At 37.6% G+C, this 19,672-nt stretch overlaps 1 protein-coding gene across 6 annotated transcripts in view; it reads right to left on the minus strand.

Annotated features, from left to right (window-relative positions):
• Positions 1–947: 947 nt before the first annotated feature.
• LOC116735792 (voltage-dependent T-type calcium channel subunit alpha-1I-like) overlaps positions 948–19,672 on the minus strand; it is a 78,479-nt gene continuing 59,754 nt past the window's right edge. For 2 of the 6 annotated variants that reach the window (XM_032587891.1, XM_032587888.1), the window contains 5 exons: positions 16,124–16,270; positions 11,115–11,252; positions 8,194–8,407; positions 7,456–7,694; positions 948–7,301 (listed from right to left, as the gene is read on the minus strand). In XM_032587891.1, coding sequence (XP_032443782.1) covers positions 6,570–7,301; positions 7,456–7,694; positions 8,194–8,407; positions 11,115–11,252; positions 16,124–16,270 — 1,470 coding nt within the window. In that variant the 3' untranslated portion in view covers positions 948–6,569. The remainder of the gene's footprint in view (positions 7,302–7,455; positions 7,695–8,193; positions 8,408–11,114; positions 11,253–16,123; positions 16,271–19,672) is intronic. The other 4 variants (XM_032587890.1, XM_032587889.1, XM_032587893.1 and 1 more) reach the window with 4 other exon arrangements.

The raw sequence follows: 19,672 nt of genomic DNA on the forward strand, positions 1-19,672 counted from the left end.
ATGATTTTTTTTTTGTCTGAGATTTCACAAATACCTCTTCTCCTTACCATGAAGAATTTTCTACCATGCAGACGTGCTACATTTGACTGATTCATTGGAAAAATATTTTTCCATTTTCATCTCTTGAAGAGTTTAACCAAGATTTATTAGCCCAAGGTCTCCTCTCCAGCTCTAAGATATTGATGTTAGCAGAACAAAGGTTGTTACTGAGGCAAAACCAGATTATTTTCAATCAAATTGCTTTTTGAAAAAAAATCCAAGTGGGCTACATGTCTTAGCCAGTCTTCTAGTTGCCATGGGAAGGTAATCAAATCCTCACCACTGGAGCTTGTGCAGCAGGAAAGTATCTTATGAGGACAATCTTTTCAGACAGAAGGAAACCAGAGGAAAAGCCCCAAAAATGTCAGCTGGCAGGGCATTTCTTGAGAAAACCTTAGAGATTACTGACACATCCAGAAATCTGCACATATAAAAAACACTTTCAGAGTAACGAAGATGCAAACACACCTTCCACTCATCACGCACATATAACTCCACACTCTTGCTGTGACATTTGAAGGACAGCGGCCTGGAGGGAAAACTGGTTTCAAGAGGTTAGATGAGGCAAAGGGCTGGCTGGCCGGCCGGCCGGTTGAGGGTGTGAGGTAAACAACACCTCAGAGTTCAGTGTGCATGCCTAATGTGCTTTCTCGCGCTGACGGCTCCGCTGGGCACTGCTGCCGATGACAAGCTGTCTGCAGAAGTTCCCTCTTCTGCAGCATCTCACCGCTGTTTGTTAACTTCACTCAGCTGTCCGTGTCATCCCTGGACTCATCCTGCTCTTGTGTCTCCATCCTGTCTTCAGCTTTCCGTTTCTTTCTTTTAGCTGTTCCGATTCAGCTGCTGTCAGGACCAATTCTTTCAATGTAAATAACGTTTGTGAAGATGAAGAGTAGACGTATAACATCTCATGGAAAAACAATCTTTTTATATTTTTATAGTCATGTGCTGGAACAAAACAACTGTTGCTGACTCAGACTGCCTTTTTTTTGTGGTTCCATAGCAGCGGTCAAAAACATTGGGGCATTTCTATTACCTTTGTACATTTTCTTTTAAGATGCATACTAATTATATTTCCATTATCATTAGCAGCAATGCATACATGCAGCTCAAAATACATAAATATGTACAATTGTGAATTATACACTTGGAAAGTGTGTTTGGACAGAAGGCAAAGCAGTTTTGGTCCTGGGTTGACTATGACTTAAGTACAAAGTAGAGCCTGAAAATAGCAAACTTAACTACAGGAAAGTCAAAAATTGATAATTACACTTTTCCATAAAATCTTGTCTTTGTGCTATGGTTATGTGTTGCCATTTTAAATAATAATAATAATAATAATAATAATAATAATAATAATAATAAAAACTTAGACCAAAATCATCTGGCTTTACCTAAAGAATCCATTATCACTCCCACCTGAGGTCATAGTAATGAGAAAAACATCCAACTTTTCAAATCTTGTAATTTGAATCAAAACATTGCCTTAAATAAAGCTGGTGCTGTAATCTGACAAACATGAGGCGGTTAGATGTACTGAGTAAATGAGTCCCTGTCATGATAAAGTGATATTCATCACTGTTTTTACATGATATACTACAAGTTTCAGAAGTTGTAGTTGCAAGAATTAATAGGATTTGGTAACTTTGTGGTTGCTATTGGCATTAACAATACAAGACAACAATCTATTTTTCTGTATTTTATAAATATTATTGTTCTAAAACTTAAGGATATAAATCTTTCAGAGTAAATAAACAGTTTGTTCCTGCAATTCTTCTGCTAGTTTATGTGTGTTGCAGCCATTTTAAATGCAGAACTAAATTACACCAGTTTGGAACTGGAAAGATGTGACGTCTGAGTACAAGTGGAAGGCATGACACTGCATACATGCATTTTGCAAATCAAACCTTTTAGCTCTGTTGGCACCTAACATAATCAATCAAGCGGAAGTTTTGGAGAAAAAAAGAGGTGTTTACAAAGTCTCTTCAAAGAAGAGATAATGAGTAAATTACAATGTACGTAATGGCTGTTATCGCACAAGGTAATTGATGCTATCCTACAGTTAATTTGTGCAATTGTATGAAACCAATGGATGTATTTTTACTTCTTCTTCTTCTTTTTTTTGTGAAAAAACCCAAATTGTTCCAAATCTTGATGCCATTAAAGTTAGGAAACAACTAAGTTATTACTACAAGCTAATTCTGCAGTGAAATGTTACATTGAATCAAATCTTAAAAATACACCTTTTTGTGGTTTATTAGCTGTGCTGAGTTTCTTTGTACCTTCATATTAAATACTGTTGACGAAAATGGGTTTCTAAGTGTTTTTGAACATGGTTGTCAGAAACAGAAAAAAATGTATTTATTAAAACTCCCATAACATATTCAATGTTGTTAAAAGGGAAAGCCAACAATGTACAGCTACTTTCTTGTTTGGTTGGCAATTTTGTTTTTAAATTTGGAATGAAAAAAATGTAAACATAAATTAACATGTTGGCAAATTAGTTTCTAAGGCACATGCTTGTGCACAATAATGCACATACTGAAAATATAAAGTGGCAGTGTAAGAAACATTGAGATTACACTAAAATCCTCATGTTGTTGCATAACTATGATATCTAAAGATCTTTGCTCAACAATATTTGACTATGCATTTAATTATGTAAAAAGGAAGAACTTTTTAACTGTAAACCTTAAGGCTGATTCACAGTGCTGCCACTTAGCTGCAGCAATGCTTAATATGGTCACAGGATCATTTGTTAACTCTGTACTTTCCCAATTGTCCCAACCAACCTTTATTTTTATGATGTGGTGTAATCTTCCATGTTCTTTGAACAAATAATTACCTTCAAGTAAACATTCTATGAATCAACTAGAGGGGGAACCCATCCTTGCAACCTGAATGCTGCTGTGCTAACAGATGTTGACTCCTGTTGACAAGGTTTTCACTTTTTCCAGCATCCACAGTGTTGGCCTACACTTGACTAAAATCAAGACGACAAGACTTAAATATGGAACTCTGCTGTCGATGCTACCTTTTTGTCTGTAGCCAGAGAGGTAATTCAAATTTTGGGCCTATTTGATCAGAGCAAATAATGTTACTTCTGATTTGAAAAACTGGCAATATTGACCAGATCTGTCACAAACTAGTTTTCTGTCAAATTTGACATCTTTTGCCTTTCAAGTCTTATCACATGATGGCATTTATGACAAACATTGAACAGGAGTATGGAAGTGTATCCTTGGTTATTACTTGTGTATATGGAGAATATTTCTGAAAAGTAATTTGAGGTTCAGACAAGAACAAGTGAACTTTGAGAGGACAGTTGTAGAGGTGGAAGCATTACTCTACACATAAATAATCACACATAATAAGCTGCAATATGTGTGCTGATTTACACTCTTAATACTGTGTTTGTGATTCTTTGAAAAAAAAAAAAAAAAAAAAGATTTACATGTGATTCATGAGGCTTCATTGATGTTTGTACAGTGACCTGGGCTAATGAGTAATGGATCATTTGGATATTAATTTTGTAACAAGTTGCTAAGAGTTGTTTCATTCCAAAGTTTGCATAAACTGTGTCCAGTGGTATCTTTTTTTTAAGTACATATAGCTTTGGATCTTAAAGTTAGCCTTAGAGATATCCAGATTTTTTGAAAAATTTAAAATGGCTCTGGTCAATATTTTAAAAAAAGGTAGTTAGAAAAAAAAGACTGAATAAAGGTAACGTGGTAAAATCATCTTAAATTACTGGAACTTTTGAAATCAGACTCAGTATGAGCTGTTGCACGCACAATGTATAAAGGCACACTTTGTTCACACAAAGATTTAATGCGGTGTTACAGCTCATGTCTGGCTGTTTAAAGCACATAGAAACAGGGCAAAATGTGAAAACTGAATCAAACCAGGTAAAATTCTGCTTTGCATTCTGTCTGAGCACAACTTCACAGCTATTGTATAAGATATTACGAGTGGTTTTTACCCCCCGACCTGAGTTTAATAACCTCATTTGTTCAAATTGTCCAATTGGAGCCCATCTCTTCTTCTTTGACTGGTATCTGAGAGGGCAGAGGTGCTTTCCGATTGGGTGTTTCAGACAAATAAAAGTGAAAACAGACACATGAATTCTGTTGTTCTGAGGAGATAAAAATCACATTGACATCATTTACTCAGGGAACATACATGGAACATTTATTGCTGTGTTGTCAGGCTTAACCTTTTGATGCCATGTTCATTGACAACTATTCGTCTTAAAAAGATATAAGACAATATATCTTTGAAGCTAAAACAGCCCTTGGTTACTTTTCCTTTTCATCTTCATCCTTATACCACAAGTATCCTCTTCACTGACAAACAGGACACTTCAGGGAAAGGCAAGTCACTTTACCTGAAGTTATTTACACACAAGCACACACCCCCTCTCACACATATAATTGTCTTGCCCATTAAAAACAAACTCTTTATGATAAAACATAGTCATCATTGTGATTTTGCATGATAAATGAGGTTGAAACCTCACATTTTCCCACACCGCCTCCATGTTTTGTTCATTCTTGGAAAAAATTCAAACTAAGGTTATTATTTAAAACAACAGTCTACCTCAGGCATCAGAATCCTCTTTTTGAATGAAGCAATACTCTAAATGGCCGAAACCAAAATAAGTTTTCATTAAAAGAGAGAGAGAAAAAAAACTTTGCAATTTTTTTTTTTAAATTAAACAATAAAATTAGAAAGGGTTGCTACAATGAGATGGAGAAGATGAGTGCATCAAAGTATCACGTGATAAAGTAGCATACTCTATTGCAATCCCAGAACCATGCTTAAGGTGCAGTAGGGTGCCCATGACCGATATGTTGTGATGTAACTCTAAAATTAAAGCTTTCATCATGATGGTTTATGCTGTCAGAGGTTTTCAGTCATGAGGCTACAAGCAAAGAATGTTGCAGCCATGTTTGTGAGCTAGAATGTCCACAAGTGGTGAGTGAATATGGCTGTTCCCATTTCTGAACGTCCACAGACTTCAACTCATGGGAAACCAAGACAAAAAAAAACAACTGTCCTTGAGGAGCAAGTATTCCCATAAGAAAATGTGCAGGGTACAATCACTTCAGCGCACACGTTTCTTTGAAATTTTTTGCTTTGTCATTTTATGCACCACCCTCAGTTAAAAAAATGTTACAAAATTGGAAGCCTCTGGCAGACAAAAAGTCCTAGACAAGTCAAAGACACTGCAGGGATTCAATAAGGACAAACTAATGGCAATACGCAAACGTGCCTATTCTCTTGTCTACAAAAATAGTGGAATAGGAATCACATGGTTATCACCCGACATTGAAATCTTAGTACACATCTGTATATAGCTTAAAAATCATGGTTAGATGCAATCCCATCATGCAGTCAAGGTTCTTTGCAACAGGGTCCTTTCATTTAGAATCCTTGAAGATGCTGAGAAAGGAGTGCAGTCAAAAAGAGTGCACTTAGAGCTCCATTTCAGTGCACAAAAAGTTGCTTCATGCACACACTTAGGTGCTCTCAGACAGGATTTTGAGTCCTTTCTCCCTGCCTCTCTTTCACACTTATTCCTCCATGTTTATGAGTGAGAAATGCTGGAGATATAATGAAAAATAACCAATTTCACAAATCACTTCATGCACAGTTTTACCTCCACTGTCCCTCAATTTATTTCCATTTTCATGACGACCAAGTTGACAGACACACAATGTCGAGACCTATAGTCAGGTTTCAGAAACACTGAAATGTGGTACAGCCAGCAATGAGGATGATTTAATTCATGCCTTGGATACCTGAGGCAGTGCTCGGGAACACAAACACAGACCCGGACCGAACTACACTGAACTTTCCATCATCCTCACATTTAAGTCGGATCTAAGCTGAAGGTCTGCCAGGAAAGACAGATATTACATCTACCCTTCCTTTCCCAGTCTACTTTCCACCTTGATGTATTCCATCCCAGTAGGTCCTCTACAAGCCTAAATGTAGCCCTGTCTTTGAGACATAAACAGTTTTAAACAGAGTCTCTTGAAATGGATTAGATTTCTTATTTTCAACCCCAATAAACTCAACCCATTAGAGAGAGGAGGAAACTGCTTCAGAGCAATACTAACTCGCTGTTGCATCTTAAAGGTTTAGCTTCCTAACATCCTCCTCGGCTGACTTCCTGTTGTAAACAAACACTGCTGTTTTTCAGTGTGAGCACAACTTCCCATCGGATCCTGCAGGAATACATCTCCTAAGACAGCAGAGGAGCCACTCCTCTGCCCATGGGCATTTACTCTATGAGGCAATTCTGCACCATCAACCATAACCAACGCCACTCCCCCAGATAGCACATACAGGAATTGTCAAAAATGTATATAAAAATGCTGAGGGGCAAGATGAGGATTTGGTGTTGAAATACCGAGCATCATGTTTCATCAGACCTGTGTCTCACTGATGAAGCAGAGTGAGAGGAACGGCAATGGGTTTAGTTCCAAGAAATGGAAAGACGAAGAAAAACGAAACAGTAGGTTTCATCTATTTTTTCGACAAGACCCCACTGTTGTTTGGCTTGAGCTCTTCCCTTTCAAGCTGTGCTCTGCATCTTTTATTACTCCAGTTCCCTCTCCTCTTCTGCTGTCACCTAGTACTCCTGTCCAAGGGTTGGCCAAAAAGCCCTGGGGGTCCATTAGCTCCATTCCCATAATTTCCCTGCGGCCTTCCCTGCACCGGGAAGACAGCAGAAGACCCCCCTTGTCAAGGCTACCTGTGCTGTTGCACTTCTTTACTTGTCCTCCAGGGCATAGGATGGTGCTAGGCGGCAGCAAAGATGTTAGTGACATGCTGCTCAGCGCCTCTGATAAATGTTCACTGTTGCCCGCTTGGCTGGAGCCACAACCACCGATAGACGAGCCAATGCCTATGCCCAAGTCTTCATCTGACGGGTCAATGGAGTCGTCACGATTGTAGCCGGGGCTTGTGCTGCCTCGTCCACTGCTCTGGCTCCGTTGGTGTCCCCTGGTGGCCAGAAGGGTTACAGAAGATGGAGGGTTCACCCTAGGCTTTAGGGCCTGAAGTGGAGAGGAAATAGTAATTCTGTCTTCAGGCTGTGAGATAGGGCACATGGGTGATAAGGAAGCTGTTGGGATTGGCAATTCCAGGTTCTGCGATGGAGAAACACTGAAGCTCAGTCCTTCTTCCAGGGTTGTCTGGAGGCTGCCTTCAGAGCTACCAGTGGCAAGGGACGAGTCACTGTGGGATGGGTACTAGAGAAAGGAGGAGTGGAAAAGACAAAGTGAACGCATCGACTAATACGTTTTCTTTTTTGAAAAGTACAACTGCTCACATCATTTTTTTTCTCATCACCCTATGTGCTATTCTTCCACTGTTTTGTTTAGTTTGTAACCTCCCTCTGCTTACTTGTGCACAGAGCATCTTTCGAGGGGCTCCAGGGGAGCGGAATGAGACCCAAGAGGCTGGGGAGGTCAGCCTGAGGCCTCTTGACAAACGCAGGCTCCGACTGCGTGAAGGTACCGGGATGGCTGCTCCTGCAGAGTGGAAAAACTCAGCAGGCAGATGAAAGAGGGTAGAAATGCCACTGGCCCCCTTTTCCTCGTCTCCTTTGCCTCTGTCCTTGCTGCTGATGCTGGAAATCCCACCTTCAGGAGAGAATCACAGTGATTCATTTCTAGACTTCTTTTCATGAAGTCTTTCTTTTATCTGTGTAAGTCATCTGCTTCAGCGATGTATTTTAAATTAGATTTTGGTTATTTTAATTTAACAGCTATTCTGGAAGCATGATAAGCACAAGATATGAATATAGAAGAGCAAATTATTCCAGCAGTTTTTCCGACTCTAGAGGTTTATTACTGCAGTAAAGCATTCAGTTTGGTATTGGTTTTTGACTTTGACTTAATTTAGATTAATATTTATTTATCTCAGTTTAATCTAAATCTAAGCGCTGCTTCAACAAAAACAATGCCAAACTTATCATAATGTTTAGTATTACGTTTTTACCTACCTCTTTTTCTCAATGGACTCATGAAGTGGTGAACAAATCAAAACATTACCTCAAACCACACTTTGATTCATTTGATTGATCATGGTAAGATTGCAACAGAACTTTCTTCAAAAACAGCCTTGTGGGAATTTACTGACCAGGGGAGCAGAGAGGTGAGCACATCTTTGTGTGGTATGTTTGCATTTCCATCTCTTGCAGTTCAGTCTCTGTCTCTGTGTCCGAGCTGGAAGCCCTGCATTGCAGGGAAGCCCCCTGACCTTGACCTTGTTCCTCAGTCTGATGACCACCTCCATGGCCGCCTCCTCCACCATCGGCCTCATCAGAGTTATGGGAGCTACTGCTGCACCTTCCCTAAAGGAGAAGAAGAAAGGGTGCAAAAATCTTCAATAAGAATGAATGTGATTATCTATGTTAATGCAGATAAATAAGTGAACTTTTTTTTCAAAAACAGCCAATTTTCAATATCAAAATCTTATATTTATGGAGTAAGACATTTAACTTGTAAGAAAAGGTCACATGTATAAAATGACAAATAAGAACACTTAAACGTGGTCCATAAAGTCTAATGGATTTTCCAAAGGGGCAAGTCAAGCTTAAACTATTGTACATGCAATGTGACAATTCCTGGTTGAGAACAAAATTATTAGAAAATGAGAACAGAACAATCCCTGAGGCTTTGAACGGATATTAAACATGTCCTCTGATTTACATCATTCCACTGGCTTTTCATTTAAGTGCCTCTTAAACAGTAGGAAATTATTATTAGCAGCTATTATCATGTTAATGTTTTGATATAAGGAAAAAATTAAGCGGGGAATTTCTGTTTCTAATATACATTGTCTTGGAGAAATGTACATACAGTTTCATGTGTTTCATATTACAACCACAACCATTAATGTATTTTACTGCTCTGATGTGGCAGCCCAATATAAAATAGTACCATAATTTTGAAGTAAGAAACAAACAAAACATGGCTTTCAAATAATTATTTTAAGAAAAAATTTTATTAATTGCTTTAATGTTATTTTCTGTCTGCTGAACATGTTGTGCCATTTGAGGGTCAAAGGAATATTTAGTAAATAGTGGATCACTGGACATGCATACATTACTGAATGTAAGCATTGGTGTCAAAAGTTTTATGTTGTGGAAAACTGAATTTTGGATGTGTGTGTTTTTCCTATCCAATTTTCTTTTTAAATTTGCAGTCAGGTGATTTATTTTTGCTAGTATAAAGACCTGAAACATAGTTTTGTATTTTGTCGCATGATTACATGAAAATCACAGATTAAATAAGAACAGTTCTAGTTAAGGAATTTGAGACTCAGTAGGGTTTTTACCATATTCTTTTTTACTTTTACTCAAGTCATTTTAAAGCATTACTTCAATATATTTTTACTCAAGTAGAAGTAAATAATGTTCATTTAATATGACTTTTTGGCTACTCTATCCACCTTCAAGCATGCCTATATCTTAAGTTTGCAGTAGAACTCTTTTAATTTTTAAATGACAGATTGAACAGTATTCCTTGAGAGGTCCAAATTTGGGATGTTGTTTAAAAACCTGATCACATTTTAACCTTCTTCACAGTCACTTCAAGTTCATCTGAATAGCACATTTAAAATTTGCTTTACAGCAAAAATACAAGTAATATGTATCATTCTGGAATTGTAAGTTATTGTAGATATAATGGGATTAATGTGAATAACATGAGCTTTTGCTTAAATGATTTTATTTCATTCTTGTAATAAAAAAGGACTTGTATATTAGCAGTATCTCAGTGAGACTGCAGTTCTGTTTCCGTCCCCTCAGAGAGCAGTATATCGATTTTCATTAATTTACTGTAGATTAACCATAAACTCAGTATTTCAGTAAGGCATAATGGTTATAGAGCTCTCCATCCTACAGGGGAGTGTGAACATAATTTGACTCCGGAAAGATATTAATATGCTACCTGCATGACATGATTTCTAAACTATGCCATGCTCAGTTTATATTTTCTCATTTATTAACCCCCTTCTTCTCCTCTTTCTTCAATCATTCTCTAAAAAGTAGAAGCAGATAATCAAAGTCGTACTTTCTGATTGCACCTTTATCTGGGTATCCAGAAACAAGAAGCATTACCCCGTTACAAAGAAAATGATAAGGGACAGAGATAGAGGGGCTGAAGGAAAGTGCAGGACAGGTGTGTAATTACCAGAGATGTAAGACTGAAAAATGGTGAAGCATAACAGATAATTTCTTCACAGTGAGACTAAGTCAAAGAAAGGTAGGCATGAGAACCAGCGAGGAAAAGAGACTAAAGGGAACATGGGGCAAGGATTTATTCATGAGATGGTCTGAAGTGGTTAGGGACTGTGGGCTCCTCAAAGACAAGATATTTTATTCTGATACATGCAGAGCAAGAGATAAAGAGGCCTTCAGAACACAATATTTATAGTAGAAATATCACTATAAATAAAACAAAGCAGAAGTATTGTTAACACCTGTCTCAAGGTAATCCAGAAAACTTCTATTTTCAGTTATTATTTCTAAGGTGAACTATTAAAGGCCTTTATCAATGTCCAAGGAAATCACTAAAAACCTTTCAATTAAAAAAGGCTGCATAAGGAGTTCTGTTAGAGAAGGGAAGCTCATATTTCTTCAACTAACTATTAAAGACACAACGGAAAAATATGAATGAAATCATTACATAAAAGTAAAGCTAAAATCAACAGGCTTTTATATTATATACTTTATAGTAAATCAGGTTTATCTGTACAGCACATGGGGTTGAAAGTGCTTTACATCATAAAAACATAACAGGATGAACAAACAAAAACTAAACATAATATTACAGTACAATTCTGAGATCCACACAGCCAGAGAGGACACACACACGCACACACAGCCCCGCACATGCCCACAAAAAGAAAACAGGTCTCTTTCAGGCATTTGGCAGTTTACATCTGAGAGTATGTGTTATGGTATTTTTGGTATCTTTTCCAGCTCTCTTGAGTTTTTCCTATAATGTGGGATGTATTGGATTTAATCTTCTCTTTCAACCTCAGTTGAAACTCACCTTCCCGTCTTGCATCAGCAGTATGTAGCTGGTATGTTCGTCCAGGCTCAGGTCATCAGGGAGAGCAGGAGACGAGGACTTATCTGAGAGTTGCTCCGACTTCAGTGATGCCTGCTCAATCTCTGCCATTCTGATCTGCTGCAAAGAGTTTGTTTCACTTACTGATGCCTTTAAAAGTCAAAGAAACACAAAACTGTGACCACTTCCAACATCCTGGAAGAACACAACCTCATCAGTGCTCACTGTGACCATCTCTAGCATGGAAGACCTTAAATATTTACAAGAATATCTGCATGAAAAAGTATGAAAACATACAGAGATCTTGCAGGATTTTTAAAAATTATTCATTAGCTTCAATAAACCAGCAAAAGCATCACAGACAAAAGAGACAAAACCTCCTCCAAGATGCACCAGTTGTTGACAATTCAGAGGCAATAATGCTGTGGGATGTGTCTGTAAAGAGAGCATGATGAGACATTTCAAGCAAGTAGTTTGTAATCATCAGGTAAACCAATGTGTCCCATTTTCTAAAGTGATGTTAGAGCTTTTTCAAAAACTAATTGAAACCAGTTTTCTTTAATTCGCAGAACATGCAGATCAGCTCGTGTGCTCTTTCTCAGCAATATTTCAAACAACCTGAAATCGGAAATGCTGTCTAGGCATTCCGGCAGTATTTCCTAGAGGTGGTAGAGCAATAAATAGTCAGCGTGAGCGGGGTGGATTAACCGCAGTACTTAAAGCGGGCCAAGTGAAATTCAATGGAGCGAGGCTGGTTAGCCATGTATTAACACGTGCACAAAGCGGCTCATAAAGAGAGATTCACTGCTGATATGAGCCAGTTAATCACCACTGCCACAGATCCCAAAGAGAACGAGAGAGAGAGAGAGACGTAATGAAGCAAAGCAAAGACACAAGGCACAAGCACAGCAAAGCGACTCATTAGCTCAGAGAAACACTTCAAAGTTGTGCTGTTTTGATTCATGTAGTAGCCCTCACTTGTGGTACTTTGTGGCAGCACCGTATCTGACTTGTGTCTCATAGGTGGGCAATAAATAGCCTCGACAAAGACCCCTGCAAGCTTCCAGCAGGTGTTTTTATTGACGCGCAACAGAAACTACAACGTCTTTCTTCTTGTGTTCTTCGCCGTGCCTTCGGGGAGAACACAGAAGTACAAAAGGCAGAGGAAACTTTGCTACTCCAGAAGTATGTTTGGTAACACAATGGACAACGGGAAACTAAAAGTATTCACTTCAGTATAAAAAAGGGGAGAACATTCAACATAAAAGGGGATGGAAAAGAAATCCAATTTCTCGTGACTTGAGTCACACTGGCCAGCACACACTGTTTGCTGTATCATATAAGCTCCAACCCCGCAGGAATAGCAATCGCAAGATAATTTCCTACTCAACACACAAAGGTTAACAACAGGCTTTATGGTAAATGCACTGCTGTGATTACAAATGAAGCAATATAGAAGGATGCTGGTCTAAAGGAAGCATAAGGTCAACACATGCAGCTAAATTAATGGTAAAGGTTGAACTGTCACTTTCAGGTTGTCTCAAGGGCTCTTTACAGAGTAACATGATGAATTATTCTCCTCTTACACACATTAAGCCCAGATTTCCAGTAGGGCCTTTTAGACTCTCCAATGCTGTGAAGACTTCAGGATCTAACAGTAATCTGTATGAAGATTAGCTGTACAACGGCTCCCTCCTCCACTTCCAAACCCCATACTTTCACATATAAAAATAATATCTTTTTACATTTGCTACCTTTTGTTGACCTACAACATGTAAGTTCAATGTATTTCTTGTGGATTTAATGTGATACACCAAAACAAAGTCATGGTTAACTGTCTGCATTTGCATATAACTCCCCTGGGTTAATGCATGTTTCTCTACCAGCTTTCCACATTAGTTAACTAAATAGTTTGCTCAGCTTTTTTGAAAAAATATCTCAAACTCTCTTCAGATGGAGATCCCCTGTGACCATCAGTCTCAAGGCTTGCCAAATATTCTTCATTGGATCAAACTCTGGCTTCGACTGGACCATTCAAACAATTCTGTCCGTTTTTATCTCAGCTTTTCTGTTGCAGATACAGCTGGATGTTTAGGATGGTTATTTGCTGGATGGCAAATCTCCACCCCAGTCTTAAATCTTCTGTAGCCACTCACAATATTTCTCTTATATTTTTCTCCTGTCCTCTTTCCATCAACTCTGATCATGACAGATTCTCTCACCTGAGCTATGGACCTCTATAATTACTATGAACATGTTGGCAGCTTTTCTGACTAGATGCTTAATGAGTGAGTGATTTTTACTTGTAAAACATTTCTAAAACTGTAATTAAATGTTCTTACAACCTTGATATGTTTAAAGCTTGGAATATATATATATATATATATGGTCGCTGACCAAAGCGAGAGAAAGAAACACGTAACTTTTTTTTTTATTATTATTTTTTTATTATTATTATTGATTCATACCCCTTCATAACTTAATCCTTCACTTGTCTGTTGTGTTCCTTGGTCTTCCTGATGTTTTTGTTTACTAGTGAACAAATTTCTAAGGCCTTCAGAGAACAACTGCGCTCTTAGTGAGATTGAATAACACATAAGTGAACTCTATTTACTAGGTATGTGACTTTTTAAGAGTTTTTTAACATTGTTTAATTTAAGGGAGTCATAGTACAAAGTGTCCAACCTTTCAGATTTTTATTCTTTTTTTTTACATCACATAAAATCCTAATAAAATACACTGACGTTTGCCATTGAAATGTGACAAACTACAAAAACACAAAAGGGGTATGAATACTTTGCAAGGCACTAGTGCTCAAAATAAACTGAAGTGGAACTGCTCTGGACATAGCAAATCAGAGACCAAGCGCGGATAGCAAAAGAAGTGGAAGTGCACAGAGAGGAGAGGAAACATGTAAACGAGAGAAATAGAAGATTGATGGTCTGACAGCAGCTGCAGACAGGCAGAAAGCGAAGCTGACAGGTGAGGAGGTGTAGATCCCAGTTACTTCCTCCTCTGAGCTGACCCACTGCACTTTGTCACTGTGATGGACAACACTCGCGCAGGACAGTATGTTTCTAAGTGCTTGTTGAATGCAAGACTTTCCTGTTAACAAGACACCTTGGAATATAAACTCAAGGAGACTGTGGGTGGCCGTGTGTGTGCTCTCATGCAAGCATACAGTCATGAAGGATGGGTGCATTTGTGAGCTCATGCAGAGTGGCCTCAGTAATCCATTAAACAGCCATGCAACATGGTTTTATCAGTGTATTTTCATATAGCATGCAAATGCATCTTCCTGAGTATGACCTTGATTTGGAATGTACCGCATATATATAGATGTTTATTATATGGACTTTCTAGGAATAATCAAGAATAAATCCAGAATTAATTGGATGGTCTACCTACACACTAGTCCATTACAGTCTGAAATCCATCAGCTGGCAAAATCGTCCATGTTTGTACAGATAAGTATTTATGAAGGCTGATATTTAGGTATATAATTTCTGTTTTGACTCTTCATTAGGGCTAAAATGTAATACAAACACATTAAAATTAATCATTGCATCTAATAGCAGCTGCTTTACATTTTTGTCCTAGCTACACTTAAAAAAATATGTGCAGAAATCTTTCATACCCAGCAGATTTATATTAGGTTTTCTGTATTTTACATCAGTGAAATTGCAATAATTTTTCATTCTTTCATTTGTTGACAAAAGAATGAAATGACATTTATTAACTTCAAATACTGCTTTCCCCAACAACACACAATTTGATAAAGCAAAAGTACGGCAATTTTTTTCTCAAGGAGGCACCAAAGCAATTGCGTATTGAAGTATGCAATTGCTGAATGTGTTCACTGAAACATCGAATGTAGTTGTTAGTCCTGAAACCTACAGCAGCAGTGAAGAAACAAGACTGGTCTCTGGACTAGTAGTTCTCAAACTTTTTGCGTTACCTCATTGTAGATATACTGTAAGTCTTTGGGAAAAAAAGAGCTAAAGAGAGAATAAAATACGCAATATTAAATTTTTTAAATAATTTAAAGTTCAATAAGAAAAAGTAATTTTATGTTTATTTCTCTTTTAGGTTTAAGAGCAAAGAAAAACATAATCTTAACATGTTTTAATTTTAAATGAAAATTAGAACATTTAGTGCTTAGTTTGAGGCCTAAATATTTGAGTTTTTTATGCACAGTTATTCATTTATTACATGTTGAGAAAATTGTTTGGTGATATTGCATGAAGACACAATTAAAGTGGCAAACAATCCCTTTGGTTACTTTTAAGTTAAGACACTTTGGAGTTTTATAGGAATTTAGGCTGTTGTTTTTTTCTCTTTTATTTTTGTTTTTACAAAGAGCCATAATATGTTTCTAAAGTTACTGATTGTAAACCTGCTTTATTGTTGTCCAGTCAAACCTGTTTGTTGCCCTGCAAACCTGTTGTCCAGTCAGGTTTGCAGGGGTTCCTGAATTTTTTCCATTAAACATGTATTTTTCATTAGTTTACAGGTAAACTTAGGATTCCACTGTGCTTGAACCAGTAACATTGTTTATTTTAACATACATCTCAACAGCAGGTCTGATTTACATTCAGTGACAAAGTAGCATAGTTTGAGAAGCACAGATGTAGTTGGGGAAGTATTACGCTCGCTCATTAAGCCTATGGATTTCTTGCTAAAACTCATTTTTATTGCAAGTAATTCCACTAAGAGGAGGCTAATCTTGCTAATCTTATTGCTTTGTTTTTTTTTCTTCTTTTACCAAGATGTCTGTATATGAGGTGTGAGGAGATAAAAATTACTATAATTAATAAAAAATGATTAATAAATATTTAATTGCTCAGAAAAGTTTCAGATTTTCTTTTTTTTTTTTTTTTTGCTTCTGTTCAGCTTTTTAAAATTTTAAACCTTCCATATTCTCATACACAGCCCAGCCCAGGGTTGTGTGTGTGTGCCGAATAGTGTCTTATGTGTGTTCAGGGTGGTACCTCTTGCGGGTGGCCCTTGCAGTCTTTGCAGACAGGCGGAGAGGAGTAATGGTGGAAGACGGAGCCGGAGAGGTTGTCGATCATCAGCATCTCCCCATCTATTGTATCCTTGATTAGGAGAGATACGCTGTCCAACCACTGGCTCTCCTGGAACACATACACGCACACACCCCAACAAACACGCGCACGCACACGGACAGAAACGCACACGGGACGGAGGCCAGCAGACCAGGATGCACGCAGGCACAAACATGTGCACATGCGGACATGCGAGGACAAAAAAACACGCAGGGAAATGCATACACCATTGGAAGGATTATTAAAGAGCCCGTGTGCACACGCAAGGCAGGCTTTCGCCTTTTTTTTTTTCTTTTAAATCTACTTTCACAAACTGCAATTGGTCATTCATATGCAGTGCCTTGCAAAATTATTCACACCCCTGATATTAATTATCACATTTTTACATTTTAGTTTTTGGGGATATTGTGTCATTGACCAACACAAAACAGTTCCTTACTGTAAAGCTGAGGAAAAAGTTACACTACTTTTATTTTGTCTATATAAGTAACAATCTGAAAGGTTTTCAGTTGGAGTTAGGTCTGGGTTTCTATCACATTTATTTGGTTTGGTACAAAATATTTCATTACACAATTTAGGTGACTGATGGACAGTTTCAAGTTTTTGGCAGCCTTTACCAGGTTTAACCCTGATGAAGAAAAGCATGCCCACAGCATGATGCTGCCACCTCCATATTTCACTATGGTGATGGTGTTTTATGTGCTATGCTAGTTTTCAATTTCTTCACACAGTTGTATTGTTGTTCAGTTATGCACAACTGGGTTTGATTTAATTATCAAGCAAAAACTAAAGAGAATTGATTACAGCAATTTTTCTGTGGAGTTTTAAGAATACAAGGCACTCTGCAAATAAGAAACATTTCTAAGCTTAAATAATTTTGAAAACTACATACACTCTTTCTGCCACATCACAGTGATGTTTTATTTTGGGTTGGTCTGTCACATAAAATCTGAACATCCACTTAAGTTTGACATTTTATTGTGATGAAATTAAAAAACATGGAGGTTTGAATATTTTTGCAAAGCACTGTTCTTGTTCACCTCTACAGCTGTAAACGTTGTAGTTTCTAAGGATACACAAACGATTCATAGATAAAAATTATGAGGCAATTTGTTTTGTTGCTCGAAAGCATTGTCAGTGATTATGTAGCAATCATTCTCTCCTCTTTATAAATCTTTACTGTTTCAAAAAAAGAAAAAAGAAAGACAAGATCTCGAGTAATAAAGCTCCAAATGCTCATTAGTCGAGCCACATCTAATTTTACTATCAAATCCTTGGGCGCTCAGTGTGAAGCAATTACGTTTGATATATCACCTCAATTAGGCTGTTCAATACCTTGTTGAAACAGTTTTAGATTTAGGTATTTGCTTTTTGCTCTGGGTATATTATAAGCTTTAAAGTAATTGAGCTTGAATCACTCAGGGCTTTTTTTCATTGTCATCAATGATCCCTGCTTGCTTGAATCTCGTCTGCTAGATTTATTTCTGGAGACGTATCTACCATAGCGGCGAAAGGAAACTACTTCGAGAACGAATATTCAAAACATGAATTCACTTCAGTTGAATGCATTGTGCCTGTAGCCAAAAAACTGTATTACATCAGAAGATATTTCCCAAAAGACACTGTGGAAATAAGGTCACTCCTCTTCAATTCCCGAATAAGCCCATTTTCATTATAAAATTCTGCAATGGTGCTTATGGGACTATACTTAGATCTGTTATGCAAACACACACCATCTCATATGACTCACATAGCTTTATTACATTTAGCCATGACTTATGTTTTCAAAAAAAAAAAAAAAAAATCAAATGAGGGGGTTAAGCTTTCAAGAGCCGACCTACTGTACTGTGAGCTGCATATTACTGGAGTGTTGTTGATTTATGAAATAAAGCTGAAGAGCCACAAAGTGACTCTGCTGAAACTAGCTTGATACATGCAAGTGTGAAAAAAACACAAACTCTGTAATTCACAGGGAGGCTTCAGATATTTTGTTGTATGTGTAGGTGGAGCTTAATATGAAAAAATAATGTTTGATTGACTGCCGTTGTCTGTGTGCTGGCCCCCATTAATAACTGTATTAGTGGACAACAATGGGCTTGTCTGGAGGGATTGGAAGTTGAGAGTAAGAGAGGAGAGAGCTGAAATTAATTACTGCCTCTATCTGACTGTCACTGGCTCAGCCATTATCTCTCCTCTCTTGTTCCTGGACTGTAACACACTGCTACACTGTAACTGTGTGTGTGTGTGTGTCTCAACTTCCTGCAGTGTAACCTTTGTAGCTTGTGCAGTTCTTTAGCAATGTTTCTGCATAAAGCTAGACACAATGAAAAGTCTTAAAAGAGCCCATCGGCTGTAGATGAAATTAGTGTCTTCCATTCATAAGGACTCCTTGCCTGACATGTAAAACTTTGACCACCACTCAGTTAAATAAAGGCATTTTCAGTCGGTCTAAAGTTAAGGAGGATTGAAGAAAGATTATTATTTAAATCTTTCCTATTTTAAAATGACAGAAGAGAAAGCAAAATCATGCAAAGATGCAATGTCTCAAATCTTGATACCCCAACGGATTTGGGGTTCAAGACCCTAATTAGTCAAGCTGATAACGTATTTAAGTAATTTCGAAAAATCACATAAGATTAAATGTTTACGGCTGGAAGAACATGCACATATTCCAAGGGAACTAATTACGGCATTTTTTGGAGGTAAAACAATAACTGTTTATGGACAATAGAGCAGATTAAGTAAAACTGCATGGAAGCAGTAGGAGCAATGCACAACTGCAGTGTCAATCTGGCTTTGCTGCATCCTCACCAAAACAACTTGTAGAATGAGTCTAGTCTATTTATGAAACAACTTTGGGACAAACAAAGTTATCAAAGGATGCTCATTGGGTACAACGGTCATTTCACAGAAGGTAGAGTTGATCCTCTCAACTGTTAGGCAGTGAAAGAAAGAAGGTAGTGAGTGAGCTCACATCAACCAACACAGTGGAAAAGAAACCAAAGATCACTTTTTAATGAATAAATAAAAAAATTTAAATATTCATGGTCAAAATGTTTGCACTTTTTTCTATTTGTCTTATTTATCTTTCATAAACCAAAGGGCTTTGTTTGAAAATCCACACTGCATGTTGATGTAGAAATACGACTTTAAATTTGATTCTTCCCTCAAGAATTGCAGATATGTCATTAGTTTTGATAAATTCCCCAGTTTGCTCAGGAACCAGAGTTTGCCGAGCAAATGTGCTCTCTTGCTGAACACTTCATCTGCCAAATTTGTCCAAAAAGCAAGAACAATTGTGACCCTATAAAAATAAACCAGTACACAGTTCCCCCATCATTTTACTTGCTAAGACTTGTTAGAGTCTGTGTGCAATGACCAATCTGCCTCAGAGTGCAGAAGTAAGGCAGGCATGGTGAATGTGCAAAAACAGCAAACTACATTGCTTTGTGAATTCACTCCTCTGTGTAT

This window comes from Xiphophorus hellerii, chromosome 16 (genome assembly GCF_003331165.1).
Source record: "Xiphophorus hellerii strain 12219 chromosome 16, Xiphophorus_hellerii-4.1, whole genome shotgun sequence".
In the NCBI taxonomy this organism is placed as follows: domain Eukaryota; kingdom Metazoa; phylum Chordata; class Actinopteri; order Cyprinodontiformes; family Poeciliidae; genus Xiphophorus; species Xiphophorus hellerii.